Raw genomic sequence first — 21,127 nt, forward strand, 5'->3', positions numbered from 1 at the left:
TGAGGTGCTCCTGGCCCCCCTGAGGTATCCCGGTGCCTTCCTGCCCAGAGCCCATGCTCACAGGGACACTGTCTCCTGTGCATTTTAAAATATGGGCAGTCTGAGACAGTAAACAACTTTAGGGTGGGAATGCCTGAGACAGGATGCAGGTCACAGACTCAGGTGCTCTGGTCCCCACAGAGGATCACTGTGAGGGTCATGAGGTCCAGTGAGTTCTGAGGTCTCTGCTTTCTTTTCCATCTTTTATTTCAAGTTTATTTTGATCCTGTGGTTGCCAAGAGACCAGCACTTGGTGCGGTTTCTAAGAAGCCATGTGGTCCAGTTTGTATGAGGTCCATCCCCATTAGAAAACACAGTGGGGGCCAAGATTGGGGTTCAGGCCAGGGCAGAGGGACAGGGTGTATGGTGAAGACTACAGGATGAGGTGGGCAGGCCCCCAAGTGCTCTGACACTTAGCCCACCAGCAGAGTTCACCCAGTCAAATGTAAATGTTCTCTCAGCTCCTCTGAGCCTGTCTCCTTCCTCCTAGATGCCCATAGCACTTGCCCAAGGAGTCCAAGTTCAAGGCTAGCCTGCACAGCTTTCTCCTGTCTGCAAATGAGTTCTTGAAAAAGTAGAAATGGGGTTTAGGAATCTGACTAGGGGTATAAGTTAGCAGTCGAGTGCTTGCCTGGCTTGTACAAGGCTCTGGATTCAATCTCTAACCTTGCAAATAGTAGATAGATAGATAGATAGATAGATAGATAGATAGATAGATAGACAGACAGACAGACAGACAGACAGACAGAGAAAGCTATGTGGACTGAAGCATCATATAGCTTCCCATACATCACATCTGAGCCTGTTTTTATATATCAGTTAACATACACACACACAAGCACAAGCGCGCACACACACTTAATGTTTTTCTGAACAAACAAAACTGGCTACAACAGAACCGAGTATCTGTGGGAAGTCTGTAAATAAAATACCTGAAGCAGAAAATGGAAGAATGCATTCTGACTCACTGGTGCGTGTGCGGGACAGGACCGCAGGGCACAGCACGCTCACACAGGAAGCTCTCGGGTCTCCCACAGAAGCCCTCAAAGGTCTCATTCTGCACACTAGCATCCCCAGACACCACAGTAAAGTCTGTTGATATTTTCCACACAGTGGAGACTGTCCAGACTCAACCCTGCCACACTAGCCAGAAACACTGTCCTCAAGGCCATGGAATCAGGGGACAGTGTCATTTGAAATTTGTCCAGGGTTCCCGAGTGAATAGCAGCCTGGGAAATGTGGTTTCAAAGACTGGCAGGAGTGGATGTCCTTTGTCCCCCAGCACCTTCCTGGAGCCCCGTGTGTGTGTTAATGTGCTTGTGTGTCCTCCAGCACCTTCCTGGAGCCCCGTGTGTGTGTTAGTGTGCTTGTGTGTCCCCTGGAGTCCCGTGTGTGTGTTAGTGTGTTTATGTGTCCCCCAGCACCTTCCTGGAGCCCCCGTGTGTGTGTTAATGTGCTTGTGTGTCCCCCAGCACCTTTCTGGAGCCCCGTGTGTGTGTTAGTGTGCTTGTGTGTCCCCTGGCACCTTCCTGGAGCCCTGTGCGTATGTTAGTGTACTTGTTTGTTGCTTTTTAACAACCTCCTGCATAAATTAAGGCTAAAATCCAGTTTTTTCATTAAACAAACAAAACAAGCAACGCTGAGGCCAAACGGGGCTGTCATCGGTCCTCACAAAAGGCCCCTTGCTATGCAGGTGCTTGTTCCACAGATGCTCAACTCCCCACAACCAAAGCTCTAAGGCCAACTATGTGGGCAGTGCCCAAATGAACCCATGGACAAAGGGAAGGAGACTAGGGGCTGGGTGCAGCTGGGGGGCACACGTATGAGAGTGGCCTTGTGTGAATGGGAGGACCAGAGAACACGATGAAGTTCCCTTTTGTTTCCTCTTTTTACTTCTTATTTACCTTTTTAAAAATTAATTTATTTGACCTTATTTTATGAGCAGTGGTGTAAAGGTGTCAGATCCCTTGGAACTGGAGTTACAGACAATTGTGAGCTGCCGTGTGGGTGCTGGGAACTGAACCCTGGTCCTCTGGAAGAGCAGCCAGTGCTCTTAACTGCTGAGCCATCTCTCTCTTATTTACTTTTTTAAAGACAGAATCTCAAACAGTTCAGGTTGATCTTGAGCTACCTCTGTAGCCAAAGATGACCTTGAACTTCTGATCCTTCTGCCTCCACGACTCAAGTGCCTGGATTCCAGATATCTGTCACCATACCGTGTTGATGAATTAATGGGCTAGTATGGATGGAACCCACGGCTTCCCTCATGTTATGAGCGAGTGATCCACCTGCCCGCTAACCTCCTCTACCAGGAAGCCCCACCCTCATCCACTTGTAAGAGTGGCTGTGTAGGTGCACATCAAACATATATCAAACACACGTGTACACACTAAAAGCATGGAATGTGGGAGGGCAGAGGTAAGACCAGGTGACCCGCCATGCTAGGCAGACACTCTGCCCGGATGCTGCCCTGAAGCCCTGTCTGGAGCATTTCCAGGTATTCAGTTCCCACATCTCACATAATAACAAGGCTCTGGGCCTCAGTTTCCCCATCTTAGCATTGATAGGCTTGACCCTTGACCCTGCTATTCCAAACAGCTTATCTAAGTGCATACCACATAGAAGGTAGAGACAAGTGTGTGCCTCCTTTAACACGCCCTGAAGTGTCCCCTCCCTCCCTGTAAGCCTGCCTGACCCCTATCTGGTGTCATGCTTAAATATTTACCCATCCATCCTAAATACCCCTACCACAGCCAGTTCTCACCAGAATCACTTGTCTAGGGTCAAGTGTGGAGACAGTCCTGTTTGCCGCCCTGATTTGCAATGCAGGGGACAGGCCTGTCAGGACACACAGAGAGGTCCCGAAGTGAAGGATGCCCCTCTACACCCCTGGTCTGCCACCATGCCCTGTCACCTGGGTTCAGTTCCCAGCACCCACACGGTAGCTCACAACCATCTGTAACTCCAGTGCCAGGAGAACTCATGCCCTCTTCTAGCCTTGGAGGGTACCAGGCATGCACATGGCGCACAGCATACATGCAGACCAAACACTGGCACACTTAAAAAATAATGAAATAACGGAAAGACGATTTATTTGTTTGTTTGTTTGTTTGCTCCCTATGCGGCCACTGAGTCAACTCACCAAAATCTGCAACAAGAGCTCTCAGAAGGCTTTGATTCCCAATAGCCATCCTTCACCCAGTATCCTGCCCCATGCCAGAGGTGCCCAGGGGGTGGAGGCTGCAAAGCACCAACGGGCAGTGGAAAAAGAGCTACATTTCAGCTCTAACTCTGTGGCTGTTCTGACAGGGGCGAGGCACCCACATCTGTGAAAAAGCTCTGATGGCTTCTTCAGTGCCTTGCTGGGAGCCTGTGGGTGTGGCAAAGGGTCCAGAGGCTGCTAAGTGGAACCAACGTACCACAGAAGCCATCAGCTCCTCGGGAGGCTGTCTCCACGCCAAAAGGGCATGTACAAGTGGGAAGGAGAGAAGCTGAGAGCAGACTCAGCAGTCTAGGATCACAACCAGCCAGGGCAGAGTGAGGTCCCTGGGATGTGAGTGAGCACAACCCACCGTGGACCCTCAGCGACTGAGAATGTCAACTGCACTTGAAGTCTGGAGGGCTGTGTCCGGAGGAATGGAGTTCCATCTTCACACCCTTGCCCAGCTAGCAGCTGCCACACACCTGCTGTGTATCAGGGACTGTGTGACAGGCTGAGGATCCTGGGGTGAGCTTACCTGGGCCCTTCCCAGGTTTAAGTTCGCAGTCCAGTGGGGAAGACCACTATGTGCCAACACAGTTACAGGAGGATGAGGGTGAGGGGTTGATGAACTCATGGGGTCTAGTGGAGGTGGACGAGCGAGGGTTAACAAGGATGAAGAGAAAGCACCTACTTGGAGTCTGGACGAGGGGAAGATTGAGGGGCCAGGAAGATGGTTGCTTAAGGAACCCGAGTTCAATTCTTCTGAACTTCTGACTTCCAAGGGAAACGTTTTGGAAGAGGGTAACGAAAATCTAGCTGAGAGCTAAGAATGTCACCAGACATCACCTGATACCTGTAGCAGAGCTGTCCCTGGTCCATGTTGTGAAGGAGAATTTCTGGAAAGAAGCTGTGTCTGGCTAGTTTATGTCAACTTGACACAAGCTGGAGTCATCTGAGAGCAGGGAACTCCAGTTAAGAAAAGCTGGAGGACATTTTCCCATCCACAGGTTGCTTTGATCAAGGTGTTTATCCCCGCAACAGAAACCCTGACAAAGACTGGTTGGCTGGCCAGATGAGCCAGGATGTGGACAGGTTAGAATGTTGCAAGTCCAGAGTCAAATTATCTTGGGGCACATTTAACCCCTTAATAGCATGTATTGCCTTTCTCTGTGCCTGACCTGGCAAGTTTTGTGACGATTATGTAATTCTTTTGTACTGAATGAACACACCCCTACTGTCCACCAACCAACAGGCTGAGGAAGCTGAGATGTAGCTATGATGACCCGACTTGGCTGTAACCCACTTCCCTGAGGTCACCACCAATATTTTAAAAATGTCTTGATTTGTGGTTTTCTTTTGTTCTGTGACTACAAAACTTTATGAAACCCTCGCCATGTGGGAACGTGGTGTTTAGGTTGACAAGAGTGTGTTCCAAGGCCACACATCAACTTCTTTTGAACAACATTTTTATATTTTAAATGTTTGGGAGAGGGGAAGGAGTCAAAGGGAGTCATTTTTTGTATAAATGAGAATAGAATTAAAATTTCAGGTTCCTGAAGTTTCGTGGAGGCTGGTTGGCGCTGTGGTTTACACATGTGCAGGGCCTTTCCTGCGGAAGACACCACCCACCCAGCTCTTTTCTAGAAAGGCTCGTGGACTCCCACGCGCAGACACCCAGAAGAAGCCGAGCGACCCCTAGCGATCTGGCCAGTCGCGTGGAAGCCAAGGATAAAACATTTTGTCTCTGCGGTGGTTTATGTTCTAATATTTGGGCGAGGGGGACGGAAACGTAAGACGAAACACTGATTTTTCTCTGTAGGTACCCTGTGTTTTTAGAGTCGGTGAGTGTACCGCAAGCGTTCCCGCGTGGGATCCCAGAAACTCAGCCTTGCAGCGTTCTGCAGCCAGGGAGGCGCGAGGCCCCGCCCACCTCGGTGACTGACGGCGCACCGAAGATGGCGCTTTCCTGACACCTGGTGGCTTCTCGGGGAAATGGCTCCCAGATGGACTGAGAAAGGGGACGGGTGGTTCCATGGGGACCAGAAGAGGCTTCCAGGACAAGTGGGGGATGGACATGGGAGGACAAGAGTAGTGCGCAGACAACACCCTACTGCGACAGACAATGGGGGGGGGGGGAGCAGGGACTCAGCTACTAGTCCTGTGTTGAAGGAAGGCTGCTGGTTGGTTGTCAGCTGCTTAGCCCTGAAATAATCACACAGAAACTGTATTAATTAAATCACTGCTTGGCCCATTAGCTCTAGCTTCTTATTGGCTAGCACTTACATCTTAATTTAACCCATCTCCATTAATCTGTGCATCACCACGTGGCAATGGCTTACTGGGTAAAGTTCCAGCAGGCTCCAGTGGGGCTACATGGCTTCTCTCTGACTCCGCCTCCTTTCTCTCAGCATTCTGTTTAGTTCACACACCCCCCAGCTCCATTCCCCTATAGCTCTGCTATAGGCCCAAAGCAGTTCCTTTATTTATCAATGGTAATCACAGCGTACAGAGGGAAATTCCACATCAGTCTTAAGTCCAGGCCTAGACCCAAGAGAGCCTGTGTCCTGCTGAATTCACACACCAGATTTCTGTCCTGCCCCACAGAAGACCACTCTATATCCCAAGTGCCTCAATGGAAGATTGTGTTTTCTGAAGATGGCCATCACCAGATGTCCTAATGACTGGTGGGAACTGTGTTCCTTCCTCCCAAACCTGGGCAACCACACATGACCCTGACACCTCTAGAGAATGGGGAGCCAGTCACAAAGATGTCAGTCAGCTGCATCTTCCTCCTGGAGCACCCACTTCTGGAAACCTTGGGGTGGGGAGGCCAGCACACCAAGAAACACCCACCTGAGGGAGTCCAAGAGGACAGCCGCAGCTGAGGTCCAGCCGGCAGCCACATTCAGCCTGTGAGCCCTTCCCTGCTGAGAGTCACCCTTGACAACCCATCTGAGATTAGCTGACCCCCGGGGTGCTCCCAGATTGGCAGATCTTCAAACAAAAGAATGACTGCTCAAGTTTTACCACTCACCTTGTGAGAAGCTGACCATTCAGTGAGTAGCTGTGCTCTCCCCCGGAGCTACCCACCCCTCCTGCTATCAACAAAAACATCTCTAATCTCTCAGGACCTGCCTCTCAAGATTCCCACGTGCCTGGCAGGGGGTGGAGGTGGGTGGGTGGATGACTCGCTATGCCTCTTGCTTACCCCACTTTGCCCATCTGTTCCCTTTGCTGAGACTGTTTCTCACCTCAGTTTCACCAGGAAAATTCCATGTCTCTAAACACTTCACCTCTTGGGATGCCCTCGCCTGGTCCAGCGACGTCTCCTTTCTCTTGCTACTGCCCTGCAAGTGTGCCGGGACAGAAAACGAGATGGCTGTTGCTTTGGAGGCTGAGCATCTGAGACTGAAGTGCCAGGGGCAGTCCGCTCCTCCTGCAGGCTGCAGGGAGCCTGTCCTAGCAGTTTTAGAACTTCCTTGGGTAATAAAAGCAATGCACCCTTCTTAGTGTGGTGTTAGTCAGGGTTCCCCAGAGGAAAAGAACCAATACTGTAATGAAGTAGTAAAAAACACAATAACAATAAAAGAGATTTATCCCTGTTGGCTTACACAGCCAGGCTAGGTAGTCCAACAACGACCCCTCACACACTGGACAAATAGAGAACCCAGAAGCCGCTCGGCCCACAGGGATGCTAGAGAGTCCCTGGGACAGCTCTGCAGTCCAGGAGGGCCTGTGGTGAGCCTTCATAGGACGGCTGAAGCCGCCAGAGTCTGGTGTCCATGCAGGACAATGGCAATAGCAACAGACACTCGCTCAGATGGGGCAAAAGCAGCCCCCTGGCCCCGCTTCCAGCAGTGGATCTTTATTAGGAGGAGTTGCCTCCCCTTTGAGAGTGCCCATCATCATTTTCAATTGTTCCTTCCTGGACATTCCCTCACAGACTCATTCAGAGTTTGTCCTGTGGGTGATTCCAGTCCCATCAGGTTGATCATGAAGACCAACAATCACAACCTGCCACGACTTTGTGTGTTCATGTCTGTGTCTCCCCTTTGCATAAGGACACCCTCATGTTGGATTAGGGACTCCCTACTCAGGCACTGTTGTGTTACATTTGCAGCAACCGACTTCCAAAGAATGTCCCCCATTATGAGTTCTTGTGGCCGGGTTTGCAACTCATGAATAATGCAGCTTCATCCATAATAATTACTGTGGCTCAATTCCCATCTTGTTTAGGCCCAGGAAAAAAGCAGCACCTTCACAGCAGTGGTTGAAGATGAGCAAGGAAGTGAGCGTTACTAGAACGTACTGATTTGCTCCTGCTGTGGGTTGAGTGGCTCTCCCACGGCTCAGGTGTTGCACGTGAACCTCCGGTGTGGGATGCTTGGACCTTTAAGGAGAATCAGGGCTGAGAAACTTGAGAGGCTCAGTGGCTAAAAACACTGGCTGTTTTTGCAGAGGACCTGGGTTTGATTTCCAACATCCACGTTGTGGTTCCAACCATCTGTAATTCCAGTGTGGGGGATCCAGTGCCCTACTCTAACCTCCTCAGATACCAAGTACACATGAGATGCACACATGTGCATGTAGACAAACACTTGTACACATAAAGTGAAATAAAGAAGGCTAAAAACATTTTTAATCTTACAAAAAGAGGCAGGGTTTAGAGCAGGGTGCTAAAGCCATTGGGGCTCCATCATTGGAAGCCATGAATCATATCTGGTAGGGTGAGGGACATCCTTCACAGAGTGAGCTTGGCCCCTTCTGCACACAATTGGCTCCCTTCCATTGCTCAACCCTGTCACCCTTCCAAAGGGACCCTGTGCCTAGAGGTGGCTGCCTGGTCTTGAACTTCCAGCCTGTGGAACCAATGTCTCTCTCTTCATGAGTAGCTAGTCTCTGGCATTTTGTTACAGCGACAGATCATAGACTGATACGCCTCCGCTGTTTCTCACTTTTCCATGTTGGAGGGGGTGCTTCAAAAGAGTCTTTAAATGAACAAGAGTGTCCAAGCATCCTCCAGACTAACCTTGGAGGCTCTCACCCCACCTGCAAAGCAATGCTCTGATACCAACGAGGTCAGAATACACAGGGGATGACAGGGACAGAGCAGACAGCTTCGAACAGACCCCTGTAGGGCTCTTCAGTGTCCTGCACTCTTCAGTGGCTGCCCCGAGAGAAGGAGAAGCTGGGTCTTACTGCATTCCAGGCACAGAAACCACCTCCAGCAACAGTAAGAACATGAACGCCACTGAGAGCCAAGCTCTCAAACACTCATGGGCACTGGAGACCGGCTGTGGCCATTGTAGAGATGCAACTCGAGCCTCTTTAGATTGCAGTCCAGGTTTTCACCAGCACAGAGTGGTCACTGGACATCTCTGTACCATGAATCTAGAAGTTAGAATCCTGTGTAAAGGCAAGTAGAGAGACAGCAGGGAGAATAGAGTCTGGAACCTGCTGTGGATGAAACTGTGACCTGCATGACCTTGACTTTTTAAGGGCTGTGAAAACCATGGGGGATCTTGAGATTTGAGTACACCATATTTTAAAATGATATTCAGAGTTCAGAGCTACCAGAAGAGGTGAAGAGAGACCCAGCAAGCACCTTGAGAAGGAGGAGACACTGCCCCCACACGTCCACCTTGAGAAGAAGGAGACACTGCCCTCACACGTCCACCTTAAGAAGAAGGAGACACTGCCCTCTGATTTCTCCATCCCTGCTCATCCCTCAAGGGAACAGTGCGATTCTTAGAGGTCACCTGGGGTAGAGACTGTGACTGGGGCCGTCACAGCCTCCCTCCTCCTGTGATGTGACCTCCTAGCTGGGCTCTAGGACGGCCACACAAGAGACCAAACCAACTCAAGGACAGAGGGAGGAGCAGTGAACTGAGGACACAGACATGTGGCTGAGCTCCTCCCAAGATGTGGTGGACACGGCAGGGCCTTGGATCCATGGCAGAGAGAAAAGCCAATGTCCTGCTCTGTAGTGATGGGCAGAGCAGTGGGGGTGACAGGAAGTGGGCCAGGCACCCGTCACCCACCCTGAGAAGGCCATACAAGGCCAGAAGGTCAGCCACACTGGACATGGCAGTGGAGTGGTAAACCAGACAGACAGAGGCTCAGAGAGGTTGCCAGTGTGTTCTAGGTCACACAGCTGTGGAATGAATGGCAGAGATGTAAGGTTCAATGGAGGCTTATCACAAACCTCAGCCCAGATGCCTGCTGACTGCCCCTCTCCCTCCCCTCCTCACACACACATGTGCCCCAGGTACACCATCGATGAAAAGACCCACAGCAGACATGTTGCAAGCCACACTTTATTCACTCTGGTGTCAGGAGGCCCCGGGGTGGTGGGCCTGGCCCCTGGGGAGGGGGAGGTCGGGGCTCTAGATGGAGGGGTGGAAGGTGCCTCGCTGGTGCCACTGCATGTCACGGATGCGGCGCACAGACTGGACCTGGGGGTGAGGGGCCCCGAAGTCGCTGTTGTCCTTGTAATCCCCCTTCTCCAGCAGGTACTGCAGCCCACGGTAGCCAGGGTACTGGTACCCAACCCACCTGCAGGCAGAGGTGTGGGGCGTGTGAGCTGAAAGCAGACACAGGTGGGGGAGGAGGAGGAAAGGCCAGGACGCCACTCTCTGCCCCACCCTCTGACTCTGAACCTGCGCTTGCTTCCTTCTCCTGATAGGGAGCTCACTACCTCCCAACACAAACCCTAAATTCCAGAAAAGCTTAGAATCATACGGGCCCCTGCAACTCCTCGGGACATTCCCATCTTGGCCCAGTGCCTAACAGCAAGGCCTGAGGAAAGGGAGAGACGATGGAGCTCCATCACCCACCCACCTTCAGCGCCTTCTCCAGGCAGCGTGTCACTAACTCTAGAGCACTCGATGAAAATGACAAATCTTCCCCAGCCCAAGCTGAGGGGCCTGCCCAGAGGACTCTAGACACCTCCTTCCCTGCCCAGCAGCCCCGTGTTCCACCCTCTGCATCAACCACGGAGAGCAAGAACACCCTCTCCCTCTCACCCTAGGGCCGCCTCACGCAGCTTTCTTTGGATGCCTTTCGGGCCCTCTCTGCCCTGCAAGTCCTACTCTTGCCTTCCGATCTCAGCCCAGGAGCCTCTAAGGAGCCCCTTAGATTTGTGTGGACTCTTAAGTGATTGACAGTTGTACCTCTGGAGGAACAACTACACAAGATAGGTGCTAAGCCTCCATCTGCCTTCAAATCTGGAGTGCCTGGCACAGTGCATGACACTTGGCAGCGGTGAGCAACTTAAATCAGCCAAGGATAGATGCCTGGCTGTACACAGAGGTTTATATTGGTGGGGCTTGACAAACCCCAGGAAACCAGGGTACACGGTCAAGGTGGCTTTGTTGGGGAACCAACACCATGACTTAAAGCGTCCACCAGTTTCTGTGGTGTGAACAGTCAAGAGGGCTGACTGCAAAATGCCACTTGTTAGGGACATGAATCCAGACAGACTGATCATCACCCTGCTTCTCTCGCAAAGGCTTCTGGGACCACAGCACTCAGCAGCAGTGGCGGGGCGAGGAGGGGAGGGGAGGTTGGGGAACGGGGCAGGGAGGCACAAGGCAGGACGCTAGGAGAGAAACCCTGAGGGTAACATACGGAAGAAAGGTTGGTGGCAGGCTGGTGACTCCCTGAGAGCTGAGGCTGCATGGAGCAGAGCCCGAGGAGAGATGCCTGGCACTCTCTGAATGCACTGGGATTTGGGGTGACTCAGGAACAACCAGACCCCCCCATCCCACCCCGCCCACTCCCATTTTTAGAGTGCTTTACTCTTTCTTAGTAAAATGCCCATTTCTACCACAAATAACTCCACTCCCAGGCATGTGTATTGGTCCTTGGTGACTGTGAGCATGACCTGAGATACGGATCCAACACTGACAGACTCTCTCCTGTGTATGTGGTTGTGGGGGGCGGGGGGATGAGTATTCACCCATGTACAGATGAGGGAGAGGTGGGAATGCCTGTATGCTCTCAGAAGCCACAGAAGGACACGGGGTGACCTGCTCTGTCACTGTCCTCCTTATTCCCTTGATACAGGGGTCTCTCACTGAACCTGGAGCTAAGCTGGCATCCAACAAGCCTCAGCCATCCTCCTGTCTCTACCTTCCACTGCTCTGGGGTGACAGGTATGATGTGGGCCACACTTGGCCTTTTACATGGTTGTTGAGGATTTGAACTCAAGTCCTCATGCTTAACCGCAACTCCCTCGAGGTGACTTCTTATCCCTCCCCTACTGTCCTCACAGTGTTAGGCTGTGTTGTTCAGAGCAGCAACAGAAAAACCCATCTGTGTTTAGTATGGGTCCACGTGTGTGTGCGTGTGTGTGGGTTCACATGGATGTGCATGTGTGTGTTTCCAGAATGTTCCACCCATGGCTGATTAAAGCTCAGCAGCAGACCTGTGGGTATAGAATCACCACTGTATGTGCCACCCCAGCACACATTGTCTGAGCATCTGCCTAGGACCTCACTTGTGCTGTGGCTCACAGTGAGATTTCCACAGCCAAGGTCACGTGTCAAAGCGGAATTCCTCCTGGAGTCTGTTCACAGGCTCAGGGGTCTGCAGGGACAGAAGCTCCAACTTCTTCCCCCTGATCTAAGATCATTGCATTCATGGCACGTGCTGCCTCCACCTGCCCAGGTAGATGCTGGGGGTTGGGATGGGAGCACAGCCCAGGACAGAACCTCCTACAGCCCACAGGCTGGTGATTCCCACCCGGGATCTGAGGGTGGGTGGAAGGCAAAGCAATGACTCTCCCCTAACCCAGTGAGCTCAGGGCAGAAGAGGACTCGGGGTCCCGGAGGCTGAGTCTGGGGTCACACTCACGTGCCGCTCTGCACCCGCACAGAAGACACCTTCTCCTGGTACCCATGGGCGTGGAAGCTGGGCACATCGTCATCGACGATCTCCATCTTCTTACCAGTAAAGTTGGGGTTCTCATACAGGATGATCTTGTGCTCTTGACTGTCCTGTGGATGGAGGGGTGGGAGTTGGGAGGAGCACCCCGCCTGGTGACTGGATGCTCACCAGATGCCTATAGAGTGACTGGCATGGGGCAAGAAATCTCAGGTCTTGCGCTCAGGGAGCATTTTGGTCCTGAGATTCCAGGTCCCCTCCCTTCACCTTCACTTCCTGTTTTATAAACAACATCAGCTGCCTACACACAGGCAGCATGCAGCACGCAGATTTTCCGGTGGCCCAGCAGGTGCGGGGTGTCCCACCATCTCCAGATCTACTGTCCCAGTGAAGTTTTTCTCAATTATTACCCCATCCTCTCTGCAGCTCTTATACCACACGGCACACGAGAAAACTGAGGCTCAGAGAGGTCAAGTGACTCTCCCAAAGTCACTCAGCTAAGAGGGGCAGAGTCAACGTAAGAGCTCAGGTCTTGGGGAGACCCGGTCTTCTACAGAGCTCCGGGAGGTACAAATCTGGTTTTGGAAGGTTTGGGCACATAAGTGAGCATTGCTGGGTCCTTTTCCTACCCAAAAGTCCACGTGCTAGTAAGAATCAGGGTCACATTGACTGAAGTACCTTCCCCTTCCCCAAAACCCAGGATTTCTTTAATACTCATGATTGCTAACTGAGCCTGGCCCTAAGGGACACGGCCCACAGGAGTTGTCCTGGGAATGGCATCCCCTGGAATTGTGCTAGGAACGAGGGAGTCTCTGGTAGCAAGAACTGAAGTCCTAATCGCAGATCAAACAGAGGTTCAAGGAGGCCAAATGCCTTTGCTCACACCCCACAAAGGAGCTCCTTGGTCAGAGTATGTGTGGGCGGAGAGTCTCCCGAACCCCGCCCCTCTGGCTCCAGTGCAGGTGTAAGAAAGGCAGGAAGGGCTTACCACTTTGATGGGCCTCAGAGAGCTCAGGGAGTCTGTCCTCCGGCTGCTGGTCCAAGAGTCCCAGCGTGGGTATTCGCCCTTTTCAAACACAAACTGCTCGCCCTTGCAATTGGCCTGCTCATAGCCCACCCAACTGCAAGACACAAGAAAGGGTCTTTCACTGGGCATTCCGTGGCTGGCAGGGCCCTGGCACTCAGCTCCTCTGCACTGGCCCCACCTAAACCCAAATACAGAGAAGCTAAGCACAAGGGGACCTCGGTTATCCAGACCCCACTGCCCTTGACCTCCTGCAGCACATGGGAGAACTAAGTCTGAAGGACAGCTTGGCCACAGATCACACTGCATACACCCAGTGCCCTAAGGCCAAGAGGACGCTGGGAAAGTAATAACCAGTTTTGAGTGTAGAACAAGAGTCCCACGACCCTATCTATCTAGTGCTGCTGGCCGGTGTCCATAGTGTGCATGCCTCAGTCTAGAGGCTACAAGTAGACAGTGTGACCTCAGCCAGGCATGGAGAGTGGGGAGCACCATCAGCTGGCCACTGAGCACAGCTCTGGGACTCAAGGTCATGCAGGTCACAGCTTCATCCACAGCAAGTTTCAGACTCAATTCTCCCTGCTGTCTCTCTACTTGCCTTTACACAGGATTCTAACTTCTAGATTCATGGTACAGAAATGTCCAGTGACCACTCTGTGCTGGTGAAAACCTGGACTGCAATCTAAAGAGGCTCGAGTTGCATCTCTACAATGGCCACAACCTCCTGTGCACCCTAAATCACCTGCAGGGGACCTGGGACACCAGATGCCTTGCAGGCACTGTATGAGGACTCCTGTCTCCCACTTCAGGGCACAGAAGACTGAGCGCAGGCTTGCTGGGAGCAGATGGGAATTTCCCCCCAGATACTCTTTGCTGCGTGACACCTGTGGATGTGACAGGGTTCCCTGTAATCCACAGCACTCTCTTGGGAGGGCATGGCCCATAGACGAAGGAGAAGTAGGGAAGAGGAAGTGGGGACCTCAAATGCGAAGTTTCCAGGGCTCTCCAGGGCAGAAAGAGACACTCTCCTCCAGTGTGACAGTGGTGGCCATTCAGACCTAAGTCCTCGGTGAGGGAGGCAACTGTCTGTCTCACGCACTTAAAGGATGACTGACAGCAGCGGATCCCGTGAGCCGCTTTAGGTGCTGTGTCCTTAAGAACAACAGTTAGAGCTCAGGCACGCTGAACAAAGCTATTCATCATGGTGATCTTTACAACACCCAGCAGCCTGGAGGGTGGATAAATTAGGGAACCCGTACAAAGCCACCATACACAACGACAGACAGTTTGGGTTCACAAACTCAGCTGGACATAAATACGACCAGGATTTAGCTTGAGGTGGCTTTCTGAGCTCTAAGCCCAGGAGTCGCTGTGGAGCCCGAGTCCACACCTAAAGTCTCCTGTGGTTTGATGCACGGGGACCTCAGACTGCTGCCCACCACCATGAAGGGTGACTTCTGACAGGGGAGGCACTGCTGCCTCTGTGCATTCCACAGACACCGCACGATTACCATCTCAATGGACTCTTTTTCAAAAAACTCACAAATACATACATAGGAAAAAAAATCTACATTTATACCAAAATCTTAATGATGAATATTTCTGAAGGGTAAGCTGAAGTAAAAACTGAGTGGAGGGAATCACAACTCTTTGCTGAGTTATTCCTTCCTAATATTGGGCACGGATTTTAAGCAATAAGGAAGAATTAATTTTCTTCCTAGAATTCCATCACCAGGGAGTTCAAAACCCACCTGAACTAAGTAGTGAGACCCTCAAAAAAACCAAACCAAAACAAACCCAGAAAACAATTTTAAAAGTTAGCTTTTAAAATCAAGACAAATTCTGAGAGTGTTGATGTATATAAAACAGCTTTGTAGGGAAGGCACTCAGTGGCTGCCTTGCATAGGTGAAGCCCTGGGTTCCACCCTCAGTCACTACCCCCCCCCCAACACACACAAGTAATCAAACACGCTAAAACTTACTTTCAATATTAAAAATATGTTTGAGAAATTCTCCCATCAAAATGGCAAAAGGAGATGAGGTCAGACGTGCTCAAAATGGTGGAGGCCCGTGTTCCAGAGAGGCAGAGCCCGGCTCCTGCACATGCTAACAACTGTGCCTATGCAGGGCCATTAGACACAGACATCACGCCCGGCACCTGGCAGATACAGGACTCCTGTACCCTGAGAACTCACAAGACATTTACAAAGGAGGGCTGAGGAGATGAGAGACACATGGCCCTCGTGCACCTCGCTGGATGGTGAGGGGAGATGAGTCCCCATAATTACATCCCTTTTCTCTTGAGCAGAGACAGGCAAAGGTGTCCACTACACAAAGGAGACCGAGTATCAGAGAGGGAAGTCCATGGTCAGACACATTACAGCCTAGAAGTTTCCTAACGGGGGTTTGAACCCAGCTTCCTAAGCACAAACTCCCTCTGGGATGCCAAACCCCAAATCTTGCCTCCATCACACACAAGCTAGGAGTACAGAAAGGTCAGATACCCCCAATTCAACATCCCAATTACCAGGCTGGCAGTTCCGGGCTAGGTAAGAGCACCCAGATACTCACGGTCCAGCCTGCACCAGGATGGAGCCTGCTTTCTCCATACCAGTCTCCTTTAGGTTGGGACAGGGCCCGCTGAGCTCATGGGAGTGACCCTGGAAGTTCTCCTGTTCAAAGATGATGATCTGGAAGGAACGGGAAAGTGGGGGAGAACAGGAGATGAGAAGCCAGCTCAGAGAGAGAGCCCTGGGACTGCAGGCCTCCACCCCTCTGGGTCACAACAGCCATAGAGCATAAGTGAGGGCCAGAGACTTGGAGCCTGAAGGCGCTGCTCTCTGAGCCTCAGTCTCCCTGACAATAAGGTGGGTGGCAGAACAAACCAGAGGCAAGGAAGCAGTCAGAACGGCAGGCACAAGGGCCCACTCAGTCATGAGAGACATCACGGTGTTCTCTCATTTGTGTCCGTGGAGTGCTAGAGATGAAACCAGGACCACTCCACACATCCAGCAGCTGCTCTCCCCCTAAGCAATACCCCGGCTTCCCATAGAGCATCAACCAGGGCAGCTGCTATGGATCAGGGCTGGATACACGGCCCGGACTTGTGTGATGCAGCAGAAAGTAGTGGGCAGTATGCAGACTGAACGTGAGAATCAACCTGGGATCTTGACACAAGGGAGGCTCATGACACTGGTTCTAGGGCTCTGTACCCCATATTCCATATGCCACTCAGCTCCCAGGAGGTGCCCCTCTGCTGACACCACACACATTCCTGGGCCCCTTTCCCCAAGCCTCTACCCCTGGAGGCTTCCAGGTCTCCCCATGGCCTCCCATATGAGATGGCTGCTACTAGAAATCCTCCCCCTCGCCTCCTCCTGTTTCCCCATCAGCCCTAGGCAGGGGCCTGACAGGAATCCCAATAAGGATCCTGAGATTTGCAGAGTGAAGGAAGCCACTCAAAGTCTCGCAGTCATGAGCTAAACATGGAGAACATTCACAACTGAGAACAGGGACCCTTTCCAACCACTCAGCTCTGTCCCCCAGAGGCAGACACTTGCAGCCATCTCTGGATGAAGAAGTGGACAGGAGAGGGGTGAGGGGTGGTGCAGGGTCTAGGAGTCAGCACTGGCTGGAGAAAGCACTTGTGTTTCCCAGGCTGAGGATTAGCGGGATAAAGGGAGCAAAAGCAGTGGCCGGGAGGGCTCATGGGCAGATTCCATGGGCTCAGTTCAGCCTTCGTGGTCACTGACCCCCCCAGACGCAGCAGCAGACTTTGGTTCCCCTGCTCTGTGTAGTCCAAGGAGGAGGGCTTTCCAGTTCTCTGCTCGGCAGGCCAAGAAACCTGTCTGCAGGCATTGAGAAGATTCTAGAATATGGAAGTCAGCGGTGGAAGGCGGCTCAGTAGTTATTACCTGGCCTGGGCTATAAAGGCCAGTGGGGGAGGGTCAGGCTCCTTGTACACTTGAGAAGCCCTGGGTCCCAAGAGTGCTGTGCCCTGCTGCTGATGTGGAGAAGACAGTTACAACAACAACAACAACAACAACAACAACAACAACAAAGCTGTTGTTAATATGGAGTCTAGATCCTTCCCCACACTGATCGACCCTTCGCCAAGCATTACCCAGTGCCGAAGCCACCAGCTGCATGACTCGGGACATGCAGTCAGTGCTAACATGTGCTGTTCAGAGGAAACACGGATCTGAAGACAGCCAGAGTAGGAGTGAACTGTTTATCAAAGGAGACTAAGAAGATTAATCACCTGTTGCTTTGGACAGTTTCTACTGTGACTGTTAGAAGATCTTAATTACATGTGTGATTCGCAATATACATGTGATGTCGCTGTGTATCTGTGACATCATAAAACATGGGTGACATCCCTGTATATGTATGTGATGACGCAGTGTATTATGACATCACAGTGCATGTGTGACATCACAATGTGTGTGTGTCACATCATAGTTCTGAAGATTTGAGTCCTGCAGCCAGCCACGTCATTTTTATCAAACTCAACCAACCCATTGGCGAGCTCAGGGCCTTTGCCCATGCTGATCCCACTGCCCCGCGCCCTCACCATTCCCTGCCCCGTTTTCACATGGTTGCTCCCTCACTTGACCCCCAGGAGGGCCCCCCTTAAGCACCAAGCTGACGCATCAGTTGCTGTGAACCCCGGCTCTAACCAACTCAGTGTTTGGTACTTTTCCTTCCTTGAGGACAGTCCACCTCAAGACAGCTTGCCGACTGTCACTCAGGGAAAGTGAAGTTCAAGAAGATGGAATGAGGAGGTGGGGCTGGGCCAGACTGGGTGTGACCAGCCTCTGAGAGGCTGGAATAAGCTTTCCCCGCCTCCGGAGTGTGGGAGTCAGAAAGTGAAGCAGACCGTCTGAGCAGGCACAGACAGGGCAGGGGGCACAGGTAGAGGCTGAGCCTGGTTTCTGGGCCTGCACAGTTGTTCTGTGAAGAACAGAACCATTGTGCTCTACACATTCCCCATTGTGCCTAGTCACTGGCATGGGCCGCACAGCAGGAGTGGGGCTGGGAATCCTCTCTAACTGGCACTGAGTCTCTGCCCCGTCTTGGGTCGCCTATGGGTAAGAGCATGCTGGGCAGCAGATAGGCAGGGAAACTTAACTCTCTAAAATCTGAAGCTGGTACTGAGCACTCAGGTGCAGAGGGGCATAGGGAATCAGCCCCAGGGAGTGTTCAGCTGGGGGAGACTGAGTCTCCTGAGGGTCAGGGTACAGAGGGCCCCTCCCTCCAGCAGGGTACCCACCTTGGGGTTGAGGGGCTGGGGCTTGCCCGCCTGTGTCTGGTGATCTGAAGCCATGGTGGACTCTCTGGTGTCGAGGTGACCTGGAAGAAATGCGGAAGACACATGAGGACCTTGCTGGTCCTCAACGTCAGGCTACCATAGGAGTGTGGGCCAACTCCGGTCTACTTCTCTTTTGCCTGGCTCCAGATTGTTCCAGAAGCAGTCACCTGGCCTCTGGCCTCCCCTTCACTATGATCCAGCCCCACTCTAGGTGGAATAATCCCCCTTTCGGAAGAATCCTCCCCCATGGCTCCTCCTCTTTGGAGTCACGCTGGAAGGCTCCCGTGTCCACTTCCAGCTCACCAGATTGTCTACCCTTAGGTGCTGAACTCAGCTGAGCCAATCCAAGTGCTTGCTTTGCCTCCCAGCAGCTGAACGGCCGCCCATAAGTCCCACCCATGCCTCAGTTTCCTACTCTCCACACCAGGCAAACAACAGAGGTACCTCACCCTCTCTGTGAACTAGGACTCCATACAACTGTGTGCATCTGACAGGGCCCTGGAATGCTCTCTGCACCCAGGAGGGGACAGCCAGGGTGGCATGATTAGGGCCATTTCCAGTGGGATTTAGTGACACTGAAGCCATAGTGCCCAGAAGCAGGTGCAGCTGAGGCCAGCCCACAAGGTTTCCCCAAGGCTTGAGCCACAATGACTAGACACAAGAAAGCTGGTTCAACAACCTAGACATGGCCACAGTAGGACCACCTCTGGTTCACGAGCCAGGAGCACTTTCCTTCCCAATCTCCAGCAGAAGGAAGGTTGTACACCAGGTTAGTCTACTATGCTGTTTCCTAGCCCATGGAGGAGGGGCTTAGACCACCCCTCTCCCCACTTAACAGAAGGGAAAACCGAGGCCAGGTGCTGGTCTCTGCACCACGATTTCCAACAAGAGGGAAAGAAGAGCAAAGGGCAGAGTAAGCAGCAGGCCCTTCTTACCAGATCGCCAGCCCCACGAGTGCCGTGAAGCCCAGACGGTGGGTGGTGGTATTTATACCTTCCCCAGGGGAGCTGCTGCCAAGATGGGTGACTGCTTCATCCCTGTGGAAAGCAGGGTGAGAATGCAGGCTAAGCCGATGCCAAAGCCGGGTCAGCAAATGCCCACAGACATTGTGTCTCCACACAATAATGTCATTAGCTTTCAGATTCGGCTGCGCCAGTGTGTGCCCACTTTGCATGCATCAGCCATCCCGCTGCCAGGACGGGGCCATGCCAGGTTCATGGGTTTCGGTCACCAGGCCCTGGGGCACAGCAGTCAGGGGCCTCCTCAGTGATCTTGGGGGATGCGAGCAAAGAGGGACTTCAGGAAGAGGCCAGCCTTCATCCATCTGCCCGCCCACCCACATACTCGATGCCAATCCACCTACCCATCCACCCACCCACCCACCCATACACTGTCTTGGATAGTTTAATGTCAACTTGGTACAAGTTAGAGTCATCTGAAAGGAGGGAACCTCAACTGAGAAAATGCCTCTATAAGATCCAGCTGTCGTACATTTTCTTAGTGATTGATGTGGGAGCGCCCAACCCATTATGGGTAGTGCCATCCCTGAGCTGGTGTTTCTGGGTTCTACAAGAAGGCAGACTGAGCTCCCCTCCATGGCCTCTGCATCACTTCCTGCCTCCAGGATGCTGCCCTGCTTGAGTTCCTGTTCTGAGGGACAAGGCGGCCTGGAGGCTGGCTGAGGAGACTGAACTTCCTAGGGATGCTGGCTGCCACACCTACCAGCCTTAATTGGATGTACCTAAGAACCTGGGTCCTGGTGTGGGAAACCCTCTCAGAACTGCACTGCTGGCATCACTACCCTGGGCTCACGTTCTCTAGAGTGCGTACCCAAGGTCGAGTAAGAGAGGGGATGTGCTGAGGCCAGGATAGCAGATTCTCTCTCTCATCCATTTTCCATCCTCTCAACAGCACAGATGCACACACACACACACACACACCACACAGTACACACATATGCACATAACACCACACATGTCCACATACACACATATGCACATCACACACACACATAATACACATATACATGCATGCATATCACATACACATACTTGTGTGTCTCAGCCCCTTGCCCATGCTGTTTCTCACTTGTGCCAACACTCTGTTGCTCATGCATTTCCCACCTGTAGATGATCATGCTGTCTCTCACATCTTCAAAGCCTGGAGCCTGACACAGACCAAGCATTACAAAGTAGACCACTTGAAAGCACCAAGCAATTGGCATGCAAAAGGTATAGCCACTGTGGGAACCAACATGTGGCTGGTGATGGAATAGGGCTCAGTTGGCAGAGTTGCCTGTGGGTTCCCAAGTCAGATGGGGGTGGTAGAGCATTGCCCATACCCCAAACATCTCTCAGAGAGCATGGCAGGAGTGGGACTGCTCTCTACCCAAATCAGGCTTGGGCCTACTCAACCCTACAGAATCATGCTGAAGTCAGTCAAGATTCTGTACCTCCCCAGGGAAGTGGCTTCTCCGAAATCATGTGAATGGTCTGCTAATCTGACAGATGGCTTGGAGAGTCCCTGCCCCCACTGCAGCGCTTCCTCCTTGGCCTCTTCCCTCCCCTCCCCCCATTTAAGCTAGCCCCACCATGTTAATAAGTGAGCTATCCTCTGAAACTGTCTCTAGGGTCATTCATAACTGCCGTCCTCTCCGTTGTCCAGG

General features: G+C 52.2%; 1 protein-coding gene across 1 annotated transcript; it reads right to left on the minus strand.

Annotated features, from left to right (window-relative positions):
• Nucleotides 1-9,542: 9,542 nt before the first annotated feature.
• Nucleotides 9,543-20,832, minus strand: Crybb2 (crystallin beta B2). The gene is made up of 7 exons (XM_048451185.3): nucleotides 20,586-20,832; nucleotides 19,398-19,499; nucleotides 18,424-18,503; nucleotides 15,723-15,841; nucleotides 13,116-13,248; nucleotides 12,098-12,240; nucleotides 9,543-9,796 (listed from the first exon to the last, which is right to left on the minus strand). The coding sequence occupies exons 3-7, from the start codon at nucleotides 18,475-18,477 to the stop codon at nucleotides 9,628-9,630; spliced, it is 618 nt and encodes a 205-aa protein (XP_048307142.1). The 5' UTR covers nucleotides 18,478-18,503; nucleotides 19,398-19,499; nucleotides 20,586-20,832; the 3' UTR covers nucleotides 9,543-9,627.
• Between the last annotated feature and the right edge of the window lie 295 nt (nucleotides 20,833-21,127).

The sequence above is a fragment of the Myodes glareolus genome, chromosome 2 (assembly GCF_982192425.1).
Source record: "Myodes glareolus chromosome 2, mMyoGla1.1, whole genome shotgun sequence".
NCBI classification, from domain to species: Eukaryota; Metazoa; Chordata; class Mammalia; order Rodentia; family Cricetidae; genus Myodes; species Myodes glareolus.